Consider the following 20,485-nt stretch of genomic DNA (forward strand, 5'->3'; position numbering starts at 1 on the left):
TAGCGTGGGTTGTCAGCACCCGGGGCAAGGCAACCGGAAGCGGAAATAGAGGGGCAGGCGGGCGGTGACGTCACGGGCTGAAAAGACGCGCCCCGCAGCGGCGTAGACTTTCCAAGAAGAGTCGCGCGCATGCGGGATGCTTCCGGGTCCCTCTTGAGGGCGGCTGGGCGGGGCTCCGACCTGCAAGAGCCGCTGCATTCAAGCTCGCACGTGAGCCCCGCTAAATAAAGCCACGCATGCGCACGAAGCTAGGCCGGCTGGCCAGCGGGTCCGTCTTCGCTCGGCCAAACCTGCCAGGGCGCCTGCGGGGCGCTTGCGGTTGGCCTGAGCCTGGGCGGAGAGTTGGCCGCTTCTATTTATTTTATTCAGTTTATGTGGCCGCCCATCTCACTTGCCGGACTCATTTCGCTTTGCAAGAAAGAGCAGCTCGAGAGCGGAGCCAAGCCAACTCTGTGCAGCCCTTGGGGCTCCCTGAGCAGCTCAGTGCAAGCGCGCCCCCCCCAGATGTTGCGCCCGGTGCGGCCAGCCCCCCCTGCACCCCCCACGCTACGCCACTGCACAAACCAAACAATCAAGCAAAAAACAATACCCTAATCAAGGATCTACCAAGGAGAAAACCATACTCCCATCAACACTGCCAGTGCAAGCTACTGTATATAAACAGGAAGCAAACCCCACATTCACTAGGACTGATGATGTTGTGTCTACAAGCAAACAACTAAGCTCAGAGAATATCAAGGATTCCACAGTTCAACTCTGAGGTACAAATATTCTTTCCTTTTGGGCAATTAGTACCACACTGATCACTCACATCTCAGAGCCAACCATGTAATCATTATTCTTTTTTTCTTCCTCTGCTACAGTTTTGTCTAATTTAATATTGGACTACAGCTATCATAAAACACTGGTAGAAGCCCAACAGTCATGCTAATTAGAAGATACTAGAGTTCAATTTATTATAGTGTTTTCAAATTGCTTTGACTATAAGCACATCTCCAAACCACTATCTTATCACTGAATCAGTGAAGCCCAGCTCATTCAAAAACATCTGTATGACCAAACCATAATAACTGATTCATCATCTCGTTCCGTATTTATTTTAACAATACCTTCATTTATCAGTGGTTTAACCACTCACGGTAGAACAACCGCATTTTTAACAGCTTCCAAGATTTGTGGGGTTGTGGGAACTACCCACTAACAATTTTGCTATTTTCCCTATTGAACCGGAAACAGCTAAAATCTATATATTGCGTTATTGGTTAAGACTTGGATAGTGAGACCTGCATTATAAATGGTACCGAACATACCAACCTTGTAAGTTAGGTTAAGTTATTCATTTATGATTGAGTTGTAAATTAAGTTATTCATTATAAAGGTTTAAAGGTTTTTTCTGTCCAGCTGAGGGATCATGCATTGCCTGAGAGACATTTTCATCATCCTGTGGCTAGCATAAAAATACAGAAGACAGTGACCTTTCCCACCAAGGTGGTACCTATTTATCAACTGGGATTTCCATGCTTCTGAACTGTTAGGTTGGCAGAAGCTGGAATAAGTAACAGGCGCTCATCCCATCATGCAACGCTTGGGTCTTGAACCTGGGCTGTCAGCTTTCCTGGTGACAAGCTCAGGGTCTTAACGGTTGAGCCATTGCGCCACCCTTATTCATTATGCTCGCCACCAAATCATCATGAAGTCATAATGGGCAAATGCAATTCAGAACTCTGGAGAAAGGGTAAGCAACTTGGTTGATATGCACCCTTCTTTCTGTAGACAGGATGTGCATATATATATATACTCACACAAGCTGCAAAAAGCCCTGGCCATACTTTCAGTGACAAACCTGAAGAATCTGGGGTGCAGAGTAAAGGCAAAAGCATACTTAGGTCACCTAGAACCTCAACCAGACCCCACATCTGATGGGACCACTTCATTTTTGAGGGGCCATTACAGAAAGATAGTTTGATTTGAGGAAACAAACTTATTTAAAGAAGGGGAAGAGGCAGATTGATTTCATGAGGAACCCAATTAGGAGTGAAAATGTTCAGTAGCCACAGAGCATCTACAGTGGGGAAAACGAAGGGATGGAATGATTTTCTTTATAAATGAGACTGTCTGCTAAACAGCATTAACTTACTTTATTTAAAGTATCTAAAATATATAAACTGCTTCTAGTTCATAGTAATTCAACAGTAATTCAACCCACAACTAACTTGTTTTATTCTTTACCAATTCTTCTTGCCTTAGAAATACTGTCTCCCCTTTCTTTTATTTTCTGACTAGGATCACATTTCACTTCCAATGGAGTGGAATATTGCTGAGAAAGGCACAGTTGGCTGTGACTCTGAAGACTTCATGCTGCAACATTTTATTGCAGTCCTCATTTGTTATGTCCAAGACATAAAGGTGCACCAAAACGTGTATCTGTTATCTCTTTAGTTTCTTACTCCATTTTTGGATTAGACTAGAATTTGTGGACAGGGACACCTTCTGATTAAAAGTGGGCAAGAACTCCTAAAATCTGAGAGTTATTTGTCCCCCAAAAGCAGGAAGCTCTGGTCACAGCAAAGTCACAGCAAAGAGCTACATTTAAATCATCCTGGCATTTTTGCTCTACTGGACTCTTATCTCAAATGAAATGGTATGAATAATTCAGTTCCATTTCAAAAGCTGGAATTACCTCATACAAAGTGGCTGGCTTTGTTAGTGTTTTTTTTAATATTTCTAATCTGTTTAGCAAATTTTGGAAAAAATGGTTCTTTTCCATTCTCATTCTCTTTAAACCTTTAAGGAGTTTAAACATTAATAGGCACCTTGCTCTTTGTGAAAACAATACATAACGTCCTTTTGCACTAAAAGAAGTTTTGTAGATGTATCACACATGAGCTTAGCAAATGTTAAGAAAGATGGGAGGGGGGCATTTTGGAAGAAAAGGGACCAAAGTCCATACCAGATCAATTTAATTTACCAGTTTGTCTTTTTGCCTTTCTCCATGGATGAGAAATCCATTTCTTCCATTAGCCTCTGTGCACTGGATCTTGCAGACACCAACCCTACTAAGGCCACCTCCTTCTTGGGGCAGCCATCCTCCACTGGAGTCATCTCGGGTCATAACCACAGCTTTGACTCGCACAATATAGCTGTCACTGCAACAGACAAAAACAGGAGACAATTAAATCACAGAGTCCATTTTACAGTTTTCAGCATCTGATTATCTAAAGCTACAGAAAAACCAGTAGTCTTCTGGGGATGTAAGACCTCAACTAAAAAATATGATCTGCCATCATAGCTAAAAAGTGATACAACAAAAAGATTCCAGGCGTCATTCATGCTCAGTCCAGCTGAAGACCTCAAACTGCCTCAAGGAAAATCTTCATATTGAGAAGGTAGATCAGGGGTGTCAAACTCAATTTCATTGAGGGCCACATCAGCATTGTGGTTGCCCTTGGGGGGCCGGGTGGGCGCAGCTAGAGTGCGTAAGGCCTACTGGGTGGGCATGGCTAGCTCTACATCATTGGCATCAAGGGTGCCTATGGGGGCCTGGGCAGGAGTGGGACAGATCTGGGGGTCTCTGGCAGAAGGAGGGTCTCTGGGCCAGGGCCAAGGCAGCGGGGACCGTTCCCTCACTGTTTCCAGGATGGCTTCGGGGCCACATGAAACCACTTCGTGGGCCGGATCTGGCCCCCGGGCCTTGTGTTTGACATGTCTGAGGTAGATCTTCCTTTGCACATGAGCAACCTACATTCGGCACCAAGAAAACTCAAGTAATCCCACATGCTAAGGGATGCAGATGAGTTTTTAATGGGGATGGGGGAGGATGAATAGTTAAGCATCTATGGAGTGAGATCAATGTTTATGGTTCATTTTGAAACAAAAAGATTCAATCTGGCCTTATGGGCTCTTGCCTATAAAAGCAGACCTCAGAACAAATGCATTAGACAATGCTGCTGTGTGACTCTTGCTGCATGGAGCTACTGGTACTTGAAACAGGAAGGTCAGAACTGTATATATATAGTTTTTGGAGATGAGGGAGAGGAACGGTAGGACTGAAGGGCGAGTCGAAAGGGTAAAGTGTCCAAGTACAATAGAACAGCATTACTGTAGAAACCCTAGGACTGAGAAAAGAGAAGGATCCTTTAATTTTGCTTTTATTTCCTCCTGTTTCATCATTTTCCGAATCCTACACAACTTATCGCAAGCTTACCCAGAGGAATCTTCATTTCTATTTGTTACGCTACAAACACTCCAGCAGGAATGAAGTGCTGGCCATTCTCGATTCTCTTTTCTTAAAAGATCAAATCATGTAGCTTGTCTAAAGAAGTGCCATCTCTTTCTCTCTTTCCAATTATTTTATGTAATATAATATAAAGTATTTTCCTTACAGAAAGAAAACATTGAACAAGATACTCACATATAACTCATGATCAAATCCTTAATGAAGGACTGCATTAGAATAAATGCAACTGAAATTCACAGATGCAGCTTTCAATCTGGACTTTAGTAACAGAAACACTTTGTACTTTGTGGAGATTTGTATGATACAATGTGATTTCAACTACAGCCAATTCTCGACTTACAACAAATCGTTTATTGATCATTCATTCAGAGTTACAATGACACTGAAAAAAGTGACCTACAGTATGACCAGTTTTCACACCTATGATCATGTGACATCTCCATAGTCACATGATCAGACACTTGGCTACTGACTTATATTTATGACTGGTTGTAGTGTCCTAGGGTCACGTGATCTCCTTTTGCAAACTTCTGACAAGCAAAGTAGGCAGGGAAGCCAGATTCACTTAACAAGTTTGGCAAGAAAAGTCATAAAATGGGGCAAACTCACTTAATGAATCTTTCACTTAGCAACAGAAATTTCGGGTTCAATTGTAAATTGAGGACTATCTTAAAGCTCTCTCTTCAAGGAAATTTTGAAATTCAATATATCGTGAGAAATTAAGCAATCTCTCTCTAGGGAGGGAGGGAGGGAGAGAGGGAGGGAGGGAGGGAGGGAGGGAGGAGAGAGAGAGAGAGAGAGAGAGAGAGAGAGAGAGAGAGAGAGAGAGAGAGAGAGAGAGCGCTGATAAGATATGACTCATTTATTGTTTTTCTACCAGAAGCTTGGTGAACAAAAGCAAATGGAAATAAACCAATAGTTCTTATTACTCTGTCCGTCTATCCACTCCTTCAGGGTAGGTCTGCCCAGTAATAAGGATGCCAGCCCAGTACTCTATTGAAAAAGTAGACCCTACCAACCTTTTAAGATATTTACTTCCCACATAGACATTTATATGTCCAAGACTATAAATAACTCCAATAACAACTTCCCTAGCCCGGAAGTTCTAAACTCATGCTATTTTGAGGGCAGTGTTATATCTGTACATCTTCTATTAATTGGCTAATATAATTCAACTGATGCCTGTGATGGTGGAAGCTTTAGGAAAATGCATATCTCCAAACTACTAAGCTAATTGGTAAACACCTAGTCCCTTCTACCGCTCCTTTCATAGTCTGTTTATATATTAAATGGAAGCATTTTCTTTAACACTTGGGGTGTAGCTGGATACTGTATTATATGCTATATATTCATGCTGCTGATAGCATGGACTTCCACGCCAACATCCTTCAAGTCTTCAGTATAGTATTTATGAAAAGAATCTGGTTCAAAGACAACTTTAATAAATACTAGATACCGTAACTGCTTATCAAGTAAACAGAAAATACAGTAAATGGCTCTAATATTTGGTTTTCAACATCAAACATAATATATGCATTAGAGGTTATCTGACTAAATAGGACTGGTGTCAATGCCATTCGTATTTCTATTCATGTATACCTGTAATTAATGGGAAAAAAGAATCATAATATATTTGGATGATGGAAGAATGTTTACGAAGAATAGGACAAAGTGGAAAAAATAAGACAGAAATGCTGGTCATAAAATTGTGGGTAGTATGTAAGGAAAGAATGTTTGTCAAATGGAACAAAACAGATGCATAGAACGAGTACTTCTGCTTGTTTGGTCACATGGAAATATATGGATACTGGGTATGTCAGGAAAAACAAAAACAATGTGAATGCCGTGGGAATGTACTTATACAGTACATATAAGTATGATAAGAAAAGCATGATAGGATCATACATACGTGTGATAAGAAAAGCATGATAGGATCAAGAAAAAATAGGTGTCACGTGAATGTGGATTGAATACAAAGTCAGTGACTAGTATGAAAGCAATATGGAGTAGTCATATAGAGAGAATGTATGAGGATTAAGGTGGCAAAAGAAATATATGAAAGAGGAATGAACAGATCAAGAAAAGGGGATAGTTGGGGAAATTCATGGCAATTTATGAGATCCTAAAAGAGTGTAAGAATTTAAAGATCAAAAGACAGATGGACAGTAAAGTATGGCAAGTACATACTAATTGATTAGATTTCTTTTAATGTTTTCTTACCTCCTATTTTTATTTTGCTTTGCTGGCTACTTTCTACTTTTCTACTGAGTCTATACAAACATGTTGCTAACTCCAAAAAACAACAACAAAAAACAACAAAACCCCCCCACCATGGTGAATCCCTATGTTTGTATCTTCATTAAGAATGGTGTATTACTCTATATAGGCTATATACCCCATAACAAATATATGGAAAGAAATCCATTTGTCTTCATCTTGGATTAGTTTTCTAACAGATAAATTTCTTTCTGCACGCAAAACAATATATCCATTTTATAATAAAAGCACTGATTTATACTACATTCAATGTTTCTAGAAGGCATTTAGCATTTTCAGCTTGGTGCTCTGTCTAGTCCTGTTTTGATACCTCCCTCCCTCAAGCATGGCCATAATAAGCTGAAATCTAACCCAACTTGAAGAAAATGGGAGGTATTTTCAAGATCTGAATTGTATTTTCCCTTAATGATGGTTATTGGTAGCATTTTTAGTACTTCAAAATAAGGCTTAGTTTCCAACTGATATCCTTTCATGAAACAAAGAAGCATGTCTGTATTATTCATATTGATTCAAAATAAAACTACATTTCTCTTAATGCAGGATATTTGGGGTATACGAACTTTAAGTCTCATTTTATATGCTACTTGGTAAATACAGCCTTTAGCAAGAAGCACAAATGCTACTATATAAAACATCCTTTTCTAAATTTCTGAAGGTAAAATACTCTAGGCACACAGTTATTGACTGGGAACCTATTCTGCTTACAAAGATTGAAAATGACAATATAGATTGAATATGATTATGCTTCCTTGCTGACATGAAGGAACTATGTATTCATGAGTTTTAACATTATTAATGGTACATATATAGCATTGTTCAGATGCTTAAAGCATTTCTCATACATTATCCTTATGATAAAAGGTAAAGTTAAAGGTTCTCCCGCACATGCATGCTAATCATTTCCAACTCTAGGGGCCGGTGCTCATCTCCGTTTCAAAGCTGAAGAGCCAGGGCTTATCCGAGGACGTCTCCGTGGTCATGTGGCCGGCATGACTAGACGCCAAAGGCGCACAGAACGCTGTTACCTTCCCACCATAGTGGTCCCTATTTTTCTACTTGCATTTTTACGTGCTTTCGAACTGCTAGGTTGGCAGAAGCTGGGACGAGCAACAGGCGCTCACTCGGTTACGCAGCACTCGGGATTCGACCCGCAAAAACTGCCGAACTTCTGATTGACAAGCTCAGCATCCTAACCTACTGAGCCACCGCGTCCCTTTTATCCTTATGATAGCCATGTACAATAATCAGCAGTGTTCACAGCATATTGCAGCTGTGGGGCTTTGAGAATGCGCTAGCCTAAAGTTTTAGACATAGATACATTGTTCAGTTTATGATAGGTCGGAGTCCTCTTGCAGAGATTCCCACGCACTTTAACTTTAAAATAAGCCCCACCTAGTTCATTGGAATTTCTCTTTATTATATTCTTTTCTTTCTTCCTTTTTCCATGCACTTTTTCCTCCTCTTGTTTCTTTTCTTTCTTTAAGTTTAGCTTGTATTATTAGTATGGCTGTCAGACTTATTTATTTCAAAGGGAGATGAAAAATTATTAATTTCAAGCAGTTTTATGTTATTTCAATCTTTCCATGTGGCTGACAGGAAAGAACAACACAATGAATGCAATAATAGTCAACACCATCTTCAAAACCATAGCTTGAACTTCTCTGTGTATTATAGATCCATCAACCTTCCAAAGATGTCTTAAAGAGCAAAGAATAGGGAAAAAAACTGCTGAGCTGCAACTTGCAGGAAGTTGATATCATGGGGTAGTACAGGGATGTCAAACTGCCGGCCCACGGGCTGGATGCGTCATGCCGAAAACACGCCCACCCCATTGCTGGCAATAGAAAAGAAGTCACGATATGCCGCAACATGTCACATGACATTGCGAGTTTGACACCCCTGGGGTAGTAAGATAAGGAGGATCATATCTTCTCTACCTCCGCTGAAGAGACCGATTTATAGTAATGGCAGTATACTGACCTGATCTATAGACTGAAATGAAGACAAAGGAAGAAAGTTCCATGATCAGATGTACCATGGTTTAACATTATGGCTAAAGAATTGCAGTTACTTATAACTTAATATCTTCTAGGGGTGATTTTTCCCGCCATTTTTCACAATCTTAGCTGGTATGAATGTTGCCAAATTACTTGGAAATTTACAGGAGGCAGAGCAGGTGCACAGTTTTTATAATTATGACTTGTGTATCCCTAAGTATAATTATAATATTCTCTAGGAGACAATTAAAGGTTCGTAATTTCTTCAGGAAATCACAATTAGCTTGATATACCATTAGAATGAAATAGCACTGAGGATATTTAAAGCAATCAATTTATTGAGCTGTGCATTTTGAAAACCTCAAAGAATATCCCTATTCAACACTCTAGGGCAGGGATGTCAAACTCGTCACGTGACGTGATGAATCGCAACTTTTTCCCCATTGCTGGCAATGGGGTGGGCGCAGTTTTGGCATGATGCATCTGGCCCGCGGGCTGGCAGTTTGACACCCCTGCTCTAGGGCATCATTCTATGCGCATCCTGTGTATTTGTAAAAAAATATAATCCTTTGTTATCTTACATTATCCTTTTTTAAAAAGAACTTCATAATAGGGACCCTAGACATAATAATTAAATGATACTGGAAAAGCTGCATTGCTTGAAAATCTGAGAAATAGCTGCTCTTCCCTTCGTAAATCAGACCCTGTGACTGGATTATCAAACTTATGTCAGAATAAGGGCAACAACCCATTCAGCAGAGTTGAAATCTTGACAAGTGAAGTCACTTTCCGATTTTCTCAGCTTAGATACCCCAAATGCAATTGTCTAAAAAAGCACAGTCCAATTATAAATATAAAAAGTCCTAATATTCTAATGAAAGAAATATTAATATACATAAGGATGTGACAAGAGAAAATTGGCAATGAAGCCAAAGGCAGATCTATCACCTTTAACAGATGAGAGGTGAGAGCAGTATAATGGGCTGTGAGAACAACCTTTAGATAGGAGATGAAAGAGTTGCAGCCCGAGACAATGATCTGATAAGAGGAAACTGAGTCCATCACCAGGAATGGGGTGGGAAAAGCATCTAAGAGATAATTGATTCTCTCTTGTCCTCTGGTCAGAGAGCAGGGAAGTGCTTTCAGACGGGCAATATTCTGTTAGTCTAACCTTAGAATAAAGGTAGCATTAGTATTCTTGATTTTGTATTCCGAAGTATCTTGAAGGATTCACAAGCTGGAACTCTCGGATCTCCAAAAACTGGGAAAACTATGAGCAATTGAAATGATCTGGCAGAAAGATGGACGAGTCCTCCCCTGATAATATAATATTGTAATTCACCAAGAGCCTTGGTGGAGCAGTGGGCTAATGCCTCCTTAAGTAAGACCAGCTGCCTGCAATTAGTGCAGGTTCGCATCCCACCAGGCTCAAGGTTGACTCAGCCTTCCATCCTTCCGAGGTAGGTAAAATGAGGACCCAGATTGTTGGGGGCAATTAAGCTGACTTTGTAATAATGCCGCTTGGGGTGTGTGTGAAAGCCCTAATAAGCAGGCATATACATAGAATGAAGGCTACTGCTAAGCTTGTAAGCCACCCTGAGTCTTCGGAGAAGGGCGGGATATAAATGGAATTAAAATAAAATAAAATAAATAAATATGGGCCGTTTAGAAATAAGGGAAAGTGCACTGGTTATGGGATCTGCAATCAGCAAATGTAATGATGCTTGATGATGCTTGAAAGGGGAGACTAAATGGATCTTCAGACTACCTGTAGTTTCTGTGAAAGAACACAACCAATTTCAATGAAGTGATTATTTAAGGGACTTTCTGATCTATCTGGGGAAGTTTCCTGCACTTCTAAGTCTGACATCTTTTTGAGGCCTTAGGCCACTACACTCAGGAGGGGGGAATAGATGGGTAACCTAGACATCAGGGTGTTGACTCTCTGTCAGAGTCCATTTATATTTCATTTCTAACTATCTCCGAGCTGGAACCAAATCTCACCTTCTCCTGGATTCTGTCATATTCCCAAGGGGGAGAGGGAATAGGCATGCGGTCTTTATTGCTTTCACTTCCTCCATTAAATGTAACCTTTTGTTTATTCGCCTGTCTGCTATCCATTACAGTGTAATAAATTGGTTTCTATACTATGCATCCCTCTGAACTCTTCCTCCCTTACAACTAGGCAACTAGGAAAAGGGGTGGGGAAAGAGACACAAACCTCCGGGATCTGGTTTATTTCTCCAAAGGAGGTGTAAAGAGCTGTGGAATGATTGTACTGCAAATGGTATCGGATTGATGTTATCTTTCCTTTCCCATGATGGACTTACCACCGGTTTGGAACTGCCCTGATGATCTGTAAGGGAATCCCTCAGATCCTGTCTATTATGCCTGCTATCTCCTAATTCTTAGTAAAAGTTCCTGCTTGGAAGAAACTATCTCCAAGAGTTCTGCTTTCTTAAGATGTGGGTTTGAGGTGGGCCCTGACATTCTCCTTCCAATGTGTTTGACCAAAATTACAGTACCAAGTCAGCTCCTTAGAATTCTAAGCTGAACATTAAGAAAAGGTCCAACAGGAAGAGCAGAAATAGTGAATTGCCAATGCGCTTATGAATAAGCATAAGTAAAAACTCATTAGCAGGCATATTTTATCACCATTCTGACTTTGAAATGGGCTATTAATAAGTTGATGGGTATGGGAGATATCTTTTCGAATTATTTCCAGAAAAATATATCACTAGATTTACCTCACCACCTTCCTGAAAGGGAGCTAAAATATAAATATATGAATAGGAAAGACTAATAATAATTTACTAATTGTGATGGATTTAGACTCAGGAGCAATATGTGTCTCAGCTGCAATGCTAGAGGAATCAAGCAAGAGACTGCTATTCATTTCCTATTTTTGGGCTTTTGATAGGCATCTGGTTGACTACTGTGGGATGCTGGATGATATAGGTCTTTAGTCTGAGTCAGCTTGGCTTTTTTTAGGTCTTCTACTTGACTCAAAGTTTGGTAGCCAAAGCAAGAAACTTGGAATTACCCAGGCTGGTTCTCTTTAGACAGGTGTTTCTTTTCTTTTTTATATTTTATTTTTTAAAGAGATAGTATCAATAAATGGATTAGAATTACTGAAGCTACACAATTCAGACACAACCCAACATTAATAAAAGATAAGCCATAGCAAAGAATGTTCTTATGATATTAAAATGTTAATATTTTTAGCTTAATGCCAAAATCTATAGTAGCAATCTATAAATGTTAAAAAAGAAAGAAAAAACTCACCCTAAAATATTACAGATTTTAATTTTTAATTTCTGATGTCTCCCTCCTTTCAATCAATTTATAGTACCTATTGGCATAAACATAAGAAACCATACTCGAAGTGTTTCTATCTTGTTCCATAATAAATGATATATATGGATACCATTCTTAATTAAAATTGGTTGAGACAGGAGTCCTGTCTTTAAACAAGTTGCTGTCTCTCCTGCATTCTGAAAAAAAGGATGCTTGTGCTTTGCAAGCTCAGATTGGTCACAATGCATGATATAAGATTATGTGGATTCACAATATAAAGAGATGAAATCTGTCTTCAGTGACAAAACAGTGTTAAGATTCACAAATTGGATCTTTACTTTTTCATTTAAACAGCTTAGGTTGTGACCTTATATGCATTTTTCATGTGAAAAAAATACAATATAACATTTCTAAATTTCCTTTGAATTTTGAAGCCAAATTTCTACCATTCTGATACATGATATTGTCCAAATGTGCTTGCATATGGATCTATGAATTTGTGAATTCACATAATCTTATATCATGCCTTGTGACCAATGTGAACTTGTAAAGCCCAAGCATCTTTATTCCCCTACAAAAGCATCAAATCTCTTTGACACAGCAATGCACTTTAAGAATAGAGTGCTCTTAATGACTTCACAATTTACAATGAAATAATCATCTGGCTCTGAAGCACCCATTCAGCAAAAGAACATTATAGTGTCAGAGGTCAAAGGCAGGCATTGTTAAATCGAAGCAGACAAAGGGGAAGGGTGGAATTCAATAATGAAGCAAATTAATGGCTGAAACTCCATTCAGAATCTGCACTAATTCCATTCAGCTTCACATTCTGGGTCTCCATTCACATGAGGTGTTCATCAAAAGGAGCAAAACAGATTGATCCAATTATGTCTAAAGAAGACATTTAATTGGATAACTGGAAGGTGTATATATTTTTTAAAGCTTTAGACTTTTTGGAGTGGGGAGAAAGACTGATACTGTCTTGAAATACTGTCAAGCATTTCTTAACAATTCTATTTTCACTTAAGGGCATCACTTTATTTCAGAAATTAATATAACACATTACACAGATTAAGGAGGTAATATTGTGGAGTGAATGACCTCAGGCTACTGGTATTATATTTTTGGATATATTAATATTTATGGTATTCCCAGAATTACAGTAACTTTGCAAACTAGATAACATTTTAGAATACTTTGTTGTTTTACTACTTCCAAGCTATCATTTCAATTTTTTTGTTTGTCAAATTCTGTCAGAAATTTAGAAATGCTAGTGGTCGCCTAGGCTTTTACTTTAAACCCCAGCTGAATTTGCATTGACTCTTAATAACCGCCAGGCAGATTTGAAAAAAGAAACCCAAACAATTCTACAAAAATTGTGGGAAAAGATCACCTTCACTGCTCCTAGCAGAAAACAAACATTTTGTGGGAAAGTCCTGCAGGTGTGACTCTGAAACACACCAACATGGGCAACTGAAAGATTAGATTCTTGCTCACTGTGAATAAACTTTACACAATAAAACAAATGCTCTCTTATCCATGTTATCCATTAATTAGAACCATCAATTAACTAACTTTAAGGTTTTATACCAGGAGAAACATTTGCTGATGAGGACATATTTGGAATATTCAGTATCTTAAGATGGGCACAGATGTGAAATGACTGCCATGCAAGATTTGCTTCTCTGCAAAATGGACACCACAGCAGGTATGGTAGTTTCAAAACCATCATTTACAGAAGGCAAACTAGTTCTCGAGGATACTCTCATCCCAGTAGAAATCTGAAGGGCCAAAGGCATTTCTGCCAATAAATAAGTCAGGGACAATGTTTTGCTTTACAGCATATCTATCACCTGTTTAGTTTCATTTTTAATTAAAGGAATATTTTTAAAATGAAAATTGGGACAAGGAGTCTGGTGAGCACAATGGGAGGTATCTACTGGTATTCTGCTGTTATGTTTAATATATGTTGCCAACCCATGGATAACTGCAATTATTGATCATAGCGGGGGAGAGAAGTGGTTAATTTGCTTTTATAAGCAAACAGGATTCAAATTTACTCAGTACCGTGGTGATCTGGAGACTAACATTCTTCAGATGCACTGGACTTTGACTCCCATCGCCCTAAGCCAACAGAGGAAGGTTTCTCATATTCTACAGAGTTGATCTGGAAAATTGCAGCTAATAACAAAGGTGTTGCCACAAAGCAAACTGCTAAAGTTGGTTCTTGCTCTGACTTCATCATAACTGAAGAATTCCCTTCTTAAATGAAAGCAATATATTACTGAACATCAGTTAAGCCAAGAGAGACAGCCTGGAAAACTTCCTGGCGATGTACTTTTTAAGACCATTCTCTGATGGTTGCTTAAAGCCATTAGTCAGGCTTTCTAGGAAATGAGTTCATAATTAGCCTCATGTCAGATAACACAAAAGCACTTCAGTCACAGCAGGTAACATGTGGAGAGCTTGTCAGTTCTTTTTAAACATGTTCTCATGTTAAAGCATGGCCAGTCCTCATTTATGAGAAAGCAAACTAGTCTTCCCACATCAGCCCTAAAGCATACACCCTCGACCTTGTCAATATATTATTTCACATTATTTCTATTTTCTGTTGTTGGGAACATGAACATAGTTAGAGGCAGACTAGTTGCAAGTTTGAAAGAATCTACTTCTTATCTCAGATCCTGAAGTTGAAACTCAAATACTTTGGCCAACTAATGAGAAGGAAGGACTCACTGGAGAAGAGCCTAATGCTGGGAAAGATTGAGGGCAATAGAAGAAGGGGACGACAGAGAATGAGGTGGCTGGATGGAGTCACTGAAGCAGTAGGCGTGAGCTTAAATGGACTCCAGAAGATGGTAGAGGACAGGAAGGCCTGGAGGAACGTTGTCCATAGGGTTGTGATGGGTCGGACACGACTTCGCAGCTAACAACAAGAACAACTTCTTATCTGTTCTTAAATTCAGGACAAGAAACAATGGTTGGAAACTGATCAAAGAGAGAAGCAATCTGGAATTTAAAAGAAACTTCCTGACAGTGAGGACAATTAACCAGTGGAACAGCTTGCCTCCAGAAATCGTGGCCACTCACTCCATCACTGGAGTTTTTTAGGAGGAGGCTAGAGCAGAGATGTCAAACTCACAACGTCATGTGACATGTCGTGATGTATCGTGACTTTTTCGCCATTGCCGGCAATGGGGTGGGCGCAGTTTTGCTATGATTCATTTGGCCTTCGGAACGGCAGTTTGACACCCCTGGGCTAGAGAGTCACTTGTCTGAGATGGTATAGGTTCTCCTGCTTGAGCAGGGGGCTGGACTAGAAGACCTCCAAAGTCCCCTTCCAGCTCTATTCTATTCAATTCTAAATTTATCTATAGGTAATAGAGCTTATTAGAAATCAGAATGTTCTGTTGTGTGAGTTTCTACAACTCTACATTCCTGGCAAACAAAAGGATATAAGGTAACTGCTGTCCAATACAGTGGAACCTCCATGGGACGATACTCTAGGTCTCTTACACTTGTCATTTTTATTTCAGCTATTTGAACCTGTAACAGTAAAGATGAAGATTCTCCCAAAACTGTTCTGAAATTCCCAGGTAGTCTCTCTGAACCCGACTCTTTTTCAAAGATCAGCCAAATTCTACAAGGAAATGGTTTTAACCTATGCATATCTGAAAATGCCTGAATTTGCAGAGAATTTCTTTGCAGTCCTACATAACTTAAAGTTGGCATCTGTAAATCTACAGACTATGGGGGACAAAATGGAAAAGAGGCAAGGATTCACAAGTCTTCATAGCGCCCCCCCCCCCCCCAGATATACCACAACAGTCAGTCTGGATTGTTCAGCCTTATTTAGTTGGCTTTTGTTGGCAATGACTTGATCTATCAGTCCAACTTTAGTAGGCATTATTTTTAGATATACGTTATAACCAAGCTTGGGCCCCACCCAAGGGTGGGGACAAGCTAGAAATGAAATGTTTGACAGTCAAAATACAGGGTAGCTTCAAGTAATTAAGTGGAGAAAGCTGAAGTCAGTTTGTCTTAATTATGAGGATTCAAGTTGGTTTGAATAAACTTGCCGAACACACACCTTCTTCCTTATAGTAATTCTCCCTGATAACAGTGTTTTTCTCCTTATAGATATACAGTATGGGCATATCAAATATTTCACATTTTCTTTCATTGGCATTTATTTGCTCATAGCTCAACTGTTCCTGCAGGAGATAGAAAAAGTAGAGTCTCAGATTTGGAAGGTACCTTAGAGGTCATCTGGTCAACTCTCCTCAATGCAGAATCCACTAGAATATCTCCTACGGATGACTATACAGCCTCTGTTTGAAGACCTCCAACAAATTAGAAGTCATTAGTTTATGTGGCAACCTGCTCCATTGACTGACAGCTATATAGTCAAGAAGTTCCTGCAGATATCCAGCCTGACCCTCCTTCCTTGTAGTTTTAACCCATTGGTTTTGGTTCGGTCCTCCTTATGGACTATTGTAACATGCTCTACAAGAAACTACCCTTGAAGAATATCCAGAAGCTGCAACTGGTGCAGAATCTGGTGGCTCAGGCAATCTTGGATGTCCCCAAGGATTGCGCAAATAACACCTCTGCTATAAGGAAGGAAAGAAAACAACAATATGGTAACTGTACAGCCTTGTGCATGAAATTTCTGAATTATGAAACTAGATGCTCAACTGTTGCCAAAGTCAACAATAAATTAACATCTGCTCATGTCTTACTTTTTTTCCCTTTGCACATTAACTCATAACTTAAATGCTTATTTTAAAAAATAGGCATAAGTTAGGAAAGTGTGAAGACAAAGGAATAAAAACCAGAACATTTTATGCTTGTATTTAGTTTTTTTAAAATATACAATTTAGAAATAAAAGCAAAAGGCAGGTTTCTATTAGATCAGGCGTGTCAAACTCGCCGTATTTCGACTTTTTCCCCATTGCCGGCAATGGGTGCGGTTTTGGTGTGACGCATCCGGCCCATGGGCCGGCAGTTTGACATGCTTGTATTAGATGAGTGGAAAAGTACTGTTTCTATTGAATTGTTCTCTGTATAACACCCAATGCGGAAAACTGGGGACTTGGATAAAAGAGACAATGTCATTTTCAGTCAGATCGGAAGCCTCCCTGCTTCGTCCACCACAGGCAGGCAGACCGACAGGGCCCATTTTGTGTGGGTGACATCAATGCATGCACGGGTATGTATAAGAGAACTACTATTCTTTTCTTTGAATATTAGGTGTAACCTGATACTAAAAGCACCTGCCTTCAGTCTACAACATACTTGAGACTTTGAACTACAGATCTCAGAGCTGAAACACCTGGGTTAATTTAAAACAAAAACAAAGAAACTTTCTTGCCTTTTCCTCACTCCCTGATATTTTTAATACCTACTGAAGAGCGTTGGAGAGCTTTTTGCACATTTTATCATTATTTTGACTGATCCCAAGAAAAGGATTTGTCTTACTGTTAATAATAGGTTTGGATAAGAAAGTAGCTAAGATTTGCAAAGCCTCTAGCTCAGCTTTCGCCAGGATGGTACCATTCAGATGTCTTCTGCCCAAGTCCTATCAACTCAAGCAATTCACCATGGTGGTTTAGGCTAGAGTTATATTCTAGGTAGCCTCATTTTTTTTTCTTGAGGTGTCCTCAGGCAAGGAAACTCGTTTGTTCATCTTTATTTTAAAAATCCTCACATAAAACAATTTACACAAGTAAATTATTCATTTCTGTACCTAGCTTCGTCTTCCTGGGACCTTGCCCTTGAACAAGAGCACTGGAAAATTAGTTGATAGCTGCCTTTTTTTCTTTTATTTTCCTGCTGATCAATTCAACAGGAAGGAACAAAACCTGTATAGTTGCACAAATATGGTACCAAGAAATTAGGTGATTCAGTAACATTTACAGGAAAATTGTTTTTTCACCTGTTAGCAAGATTCCAATCAGGTGAAGAACAGAAATTTATTAAAATAAAAGTGGATGCAAACAGGGCAACAGTAGAAAAGTAATTTCAAGTGAGCTTTTGCTATTTTGATCTGTGTGAAGCCAATGTTTCTGGCACAGAACTATGCTTTATCCCCTTTAGATGGTATTATTATTAATATAATTTGCTCATTGACTCAACAACTCAAATGCTGGGCCATTAGCCAAATGCAAATCTGTTACACAATAAATGTATAAATGTACTTTCACCTGTACTTCAGTCTGTCTGCTCCATTCTTTTACTTTAATGCTTCATTTACATATTCTCCAAGTAAATGAATATAACACAAAGAAATGAAGTGTGAAAGTGGAGCCATTTGCATTTGACCATATGCAGTTTATTTTTTTTTTTAAAAGAAATAATTTTCCCTCGGTAAAGAGAATCTGTCATTACAGCGAACAATTAATTCTACTTCAATCTGGCTCACAATTAAATAACTGAAGGAAAACTCTTAATTTAAAGACTGTTAATCACCTGCAAGATCAAATGGATTAAAAACTTCATTTCCAAAATGGCACGTGTGCACTGCTAAGCCCCAAATTCTCCTCTTTCTCCTTTACTCTGTTCTGGAACTGAGAACATCCATTGCTCTCCACCCACAACACAAGTCAGTGAGAACGGTTCATGCAAACACAAGTTAATTCTTTTTTAACGAAACATTTTCACCTAAAATTAAAATGCATATTCTCTTCCACCATAGACCCCTGCAGCATTCATAGATTCTTTTAAACGGAAAAAAATGAGGCAGAGGAACAAACCCAAGGTATATGAGTACACACAAGTACACACAAGTCTCTAAAAGGGGAAGGCACATACCTGCCACCAGATGCCATTTCCTCTACATTTTATACCCCAGTGTGCACCGTTTTCCCATGATTGCTACAATAAACCATATGCTAAAATGAATTGCCTCGCTGACTTAAGTAGCAGCTGGTTAGCAGAAAAGTGGCTTCTCCAGGCATGATTCAGTCTCCTGACAAATATACTGCGCCATACTAGATGAGTCATCAGAGGACTATTCTGCATTTCATACAGCAGTGGCATAGTTCTTCTTATTTCACTGTCCTGATTCTCACAGGGAATTACGGTATAATAAAAACTGTCCAAAGGTTTTTCTTCGCTCTTTGGCACCTCAGATTTTGGTAGAATAATGCTGCTCACACCCTGCATTTGTTGTTGAAGAAACTACAAATGTAAACCAAAACACACAGGCCTCTCTAACAGGAAGAAAATGAAACAACAGCTGCAGCATTGGCATTTTATTAGCAGTTGCACAATACAGATCTGCAAGATGTTTGGTTGTGCTTTTGCCTTCAGATAAGTCTTCAATGCGGAACTAAAACTGTATAACTTCTGACCCATGAAGTCAGGCCTGGCCACATTTTGCCAACCACAACATTGCTCCTTGGCTAAGCCAATTAAATTTGATTTTCCAATGAATATCACATGTGTTCAATGCGCACTGTGATATTTTTATTACACAATGAGAGGTTCTGTGTGGACTACAGCAGGGGAAGTCCCAACAGTCATTCCCCATCTGAAATTTTGGGTCTGCCAAAATCCTTTCAGCTGTGAGGTCCTTAAAGGATGCGACTGAAGTCTTTGGTCCCTTTTTAGCTTCTGTTGGGTGGGCTTAAGGGTAGGCATGGGTGCAGGAGGCCTCTGGCAGACAAGCTACCATCATACCCATCCATTATCCCTCCAAGCCCAAAAGGCAAACCTCAAACTGTTTTACTGAAGTGTGCTGCTTTTGCTGACAAATTCTGATGTGATCTCAAAGTGCTGGAGTCCTCATGTGGCCCATGGGCTCTCTATCTCAATCTGATTTGTCTCAACCAATTAAGCACACTAGCAAATGCCAAAATCTATATGTGCCATGAAAATTAAAGGAGTAGAAAGCATCTGCACTGGAAAATAGCCTGTGAAAGAGTGCATGCAACTCTTTGGGTATTTGCCAACATGCCTTGCAAATATTCCATCCACCCCAAACACATATTTCACTCTTAAATCAGGCTTACTTCTAGTTTATAAGCCAATCTGGAAATAAAAGTTTAACAACAGCTGAGTAAGGCCAACCATGGGGGAAAATGGAACATATAGCTCTTTAATAACTTCTGTAGAAGCATCTTCCTGCGCTTGCCTTATAAAAAAGACACTTGTGAAGTCTCATGTAATTTCTCCAAACTACAATGTCCAAAAGGAAGAGAACATTTTTTGCTTGCTGGTTCCCCAGAAGTCAGAAACAATGGCTTTCTGTGATGTGTGACAGCTCAACCACTGTCTGCTATAACTATCAAAGGACAAGAGTAGCAGAACTAAGTTCAAGTTGTCTCATAACAAGTCAAAACTGGATATTTGCAATCAGTTTTTTAAAATGGGAATCATGGTTCTGAGTGGAGCAGACAGGTGCGATAAGCAAAAGGTTTGACCACATGGGATTTTCTAAGAAAGAGCATGAGAATTCAACACCTGGATTCTGCACCGTCTAGATCTGGGGTAGCAGCATACATAGAGAAAATCTGAACAGACAGGCATCTGAAACAAAACACTTAGTGCTGCGTGCTTATGTAAATAGAGCCCTGTGTGCAGTCTAACTGATTAATCCAGCATTAACTGCACAGCTGCCAGAGCATAAAGCTAGGCTGCTGGTGAAAGATGGAAGGTGTCGAAGAAACAGAAC

At 39.5% G+C, this 20,485-nt stretch overlaps 1 protein-coding gene across 2 annotated transcripts in view; it reads right to left on the bottom strand.

Annotated features, from left to right (window-relative positions):
* The window catches only part of SPRED2 (sprouty related EVH1 domain containing 2), an 89,771-nt gene that overhangs the window by 23,021 nt on the left and 46,265 nt on the right, over positions 1–20,485 (bottom strand). The window contains exons 2-3 of one of the 2 annotated variants that reach the window (XM_083367826.1): positions 17,558–17,672; positions 2,969–3,146 (exon numbers count right to left, since the gene is read on the bottom strand). In XM_083367826.1, coding sequence (XP_083223952.1) covers positions 2,969–3,112 — 144 coding nt within the window. In that variant the 5' untranslated portion in view covers positions 3,113–3,146; positions 17,558–17,672. The remainder of the gene's footprint in view (positions 1–2,968; positions 3,147–17,557; positions 17,673–20,485) is intronic. The other variant, XM_083367825.1, reaches the window with a different exon arrangement.

The sequence above is a fragment of the Vipera ursinii genome (genome assembly GCF_947247035.1).
Source record: "Vipera ursinii genome assembly, chromosome: 1".
Classification (NCBI taxonomy): domain Eukaryota; kingdom Metazoa; phylum Chordata; class Lepidosauria; order Squamata; family Viperidae; genus Vipera; species Vipera ursinii.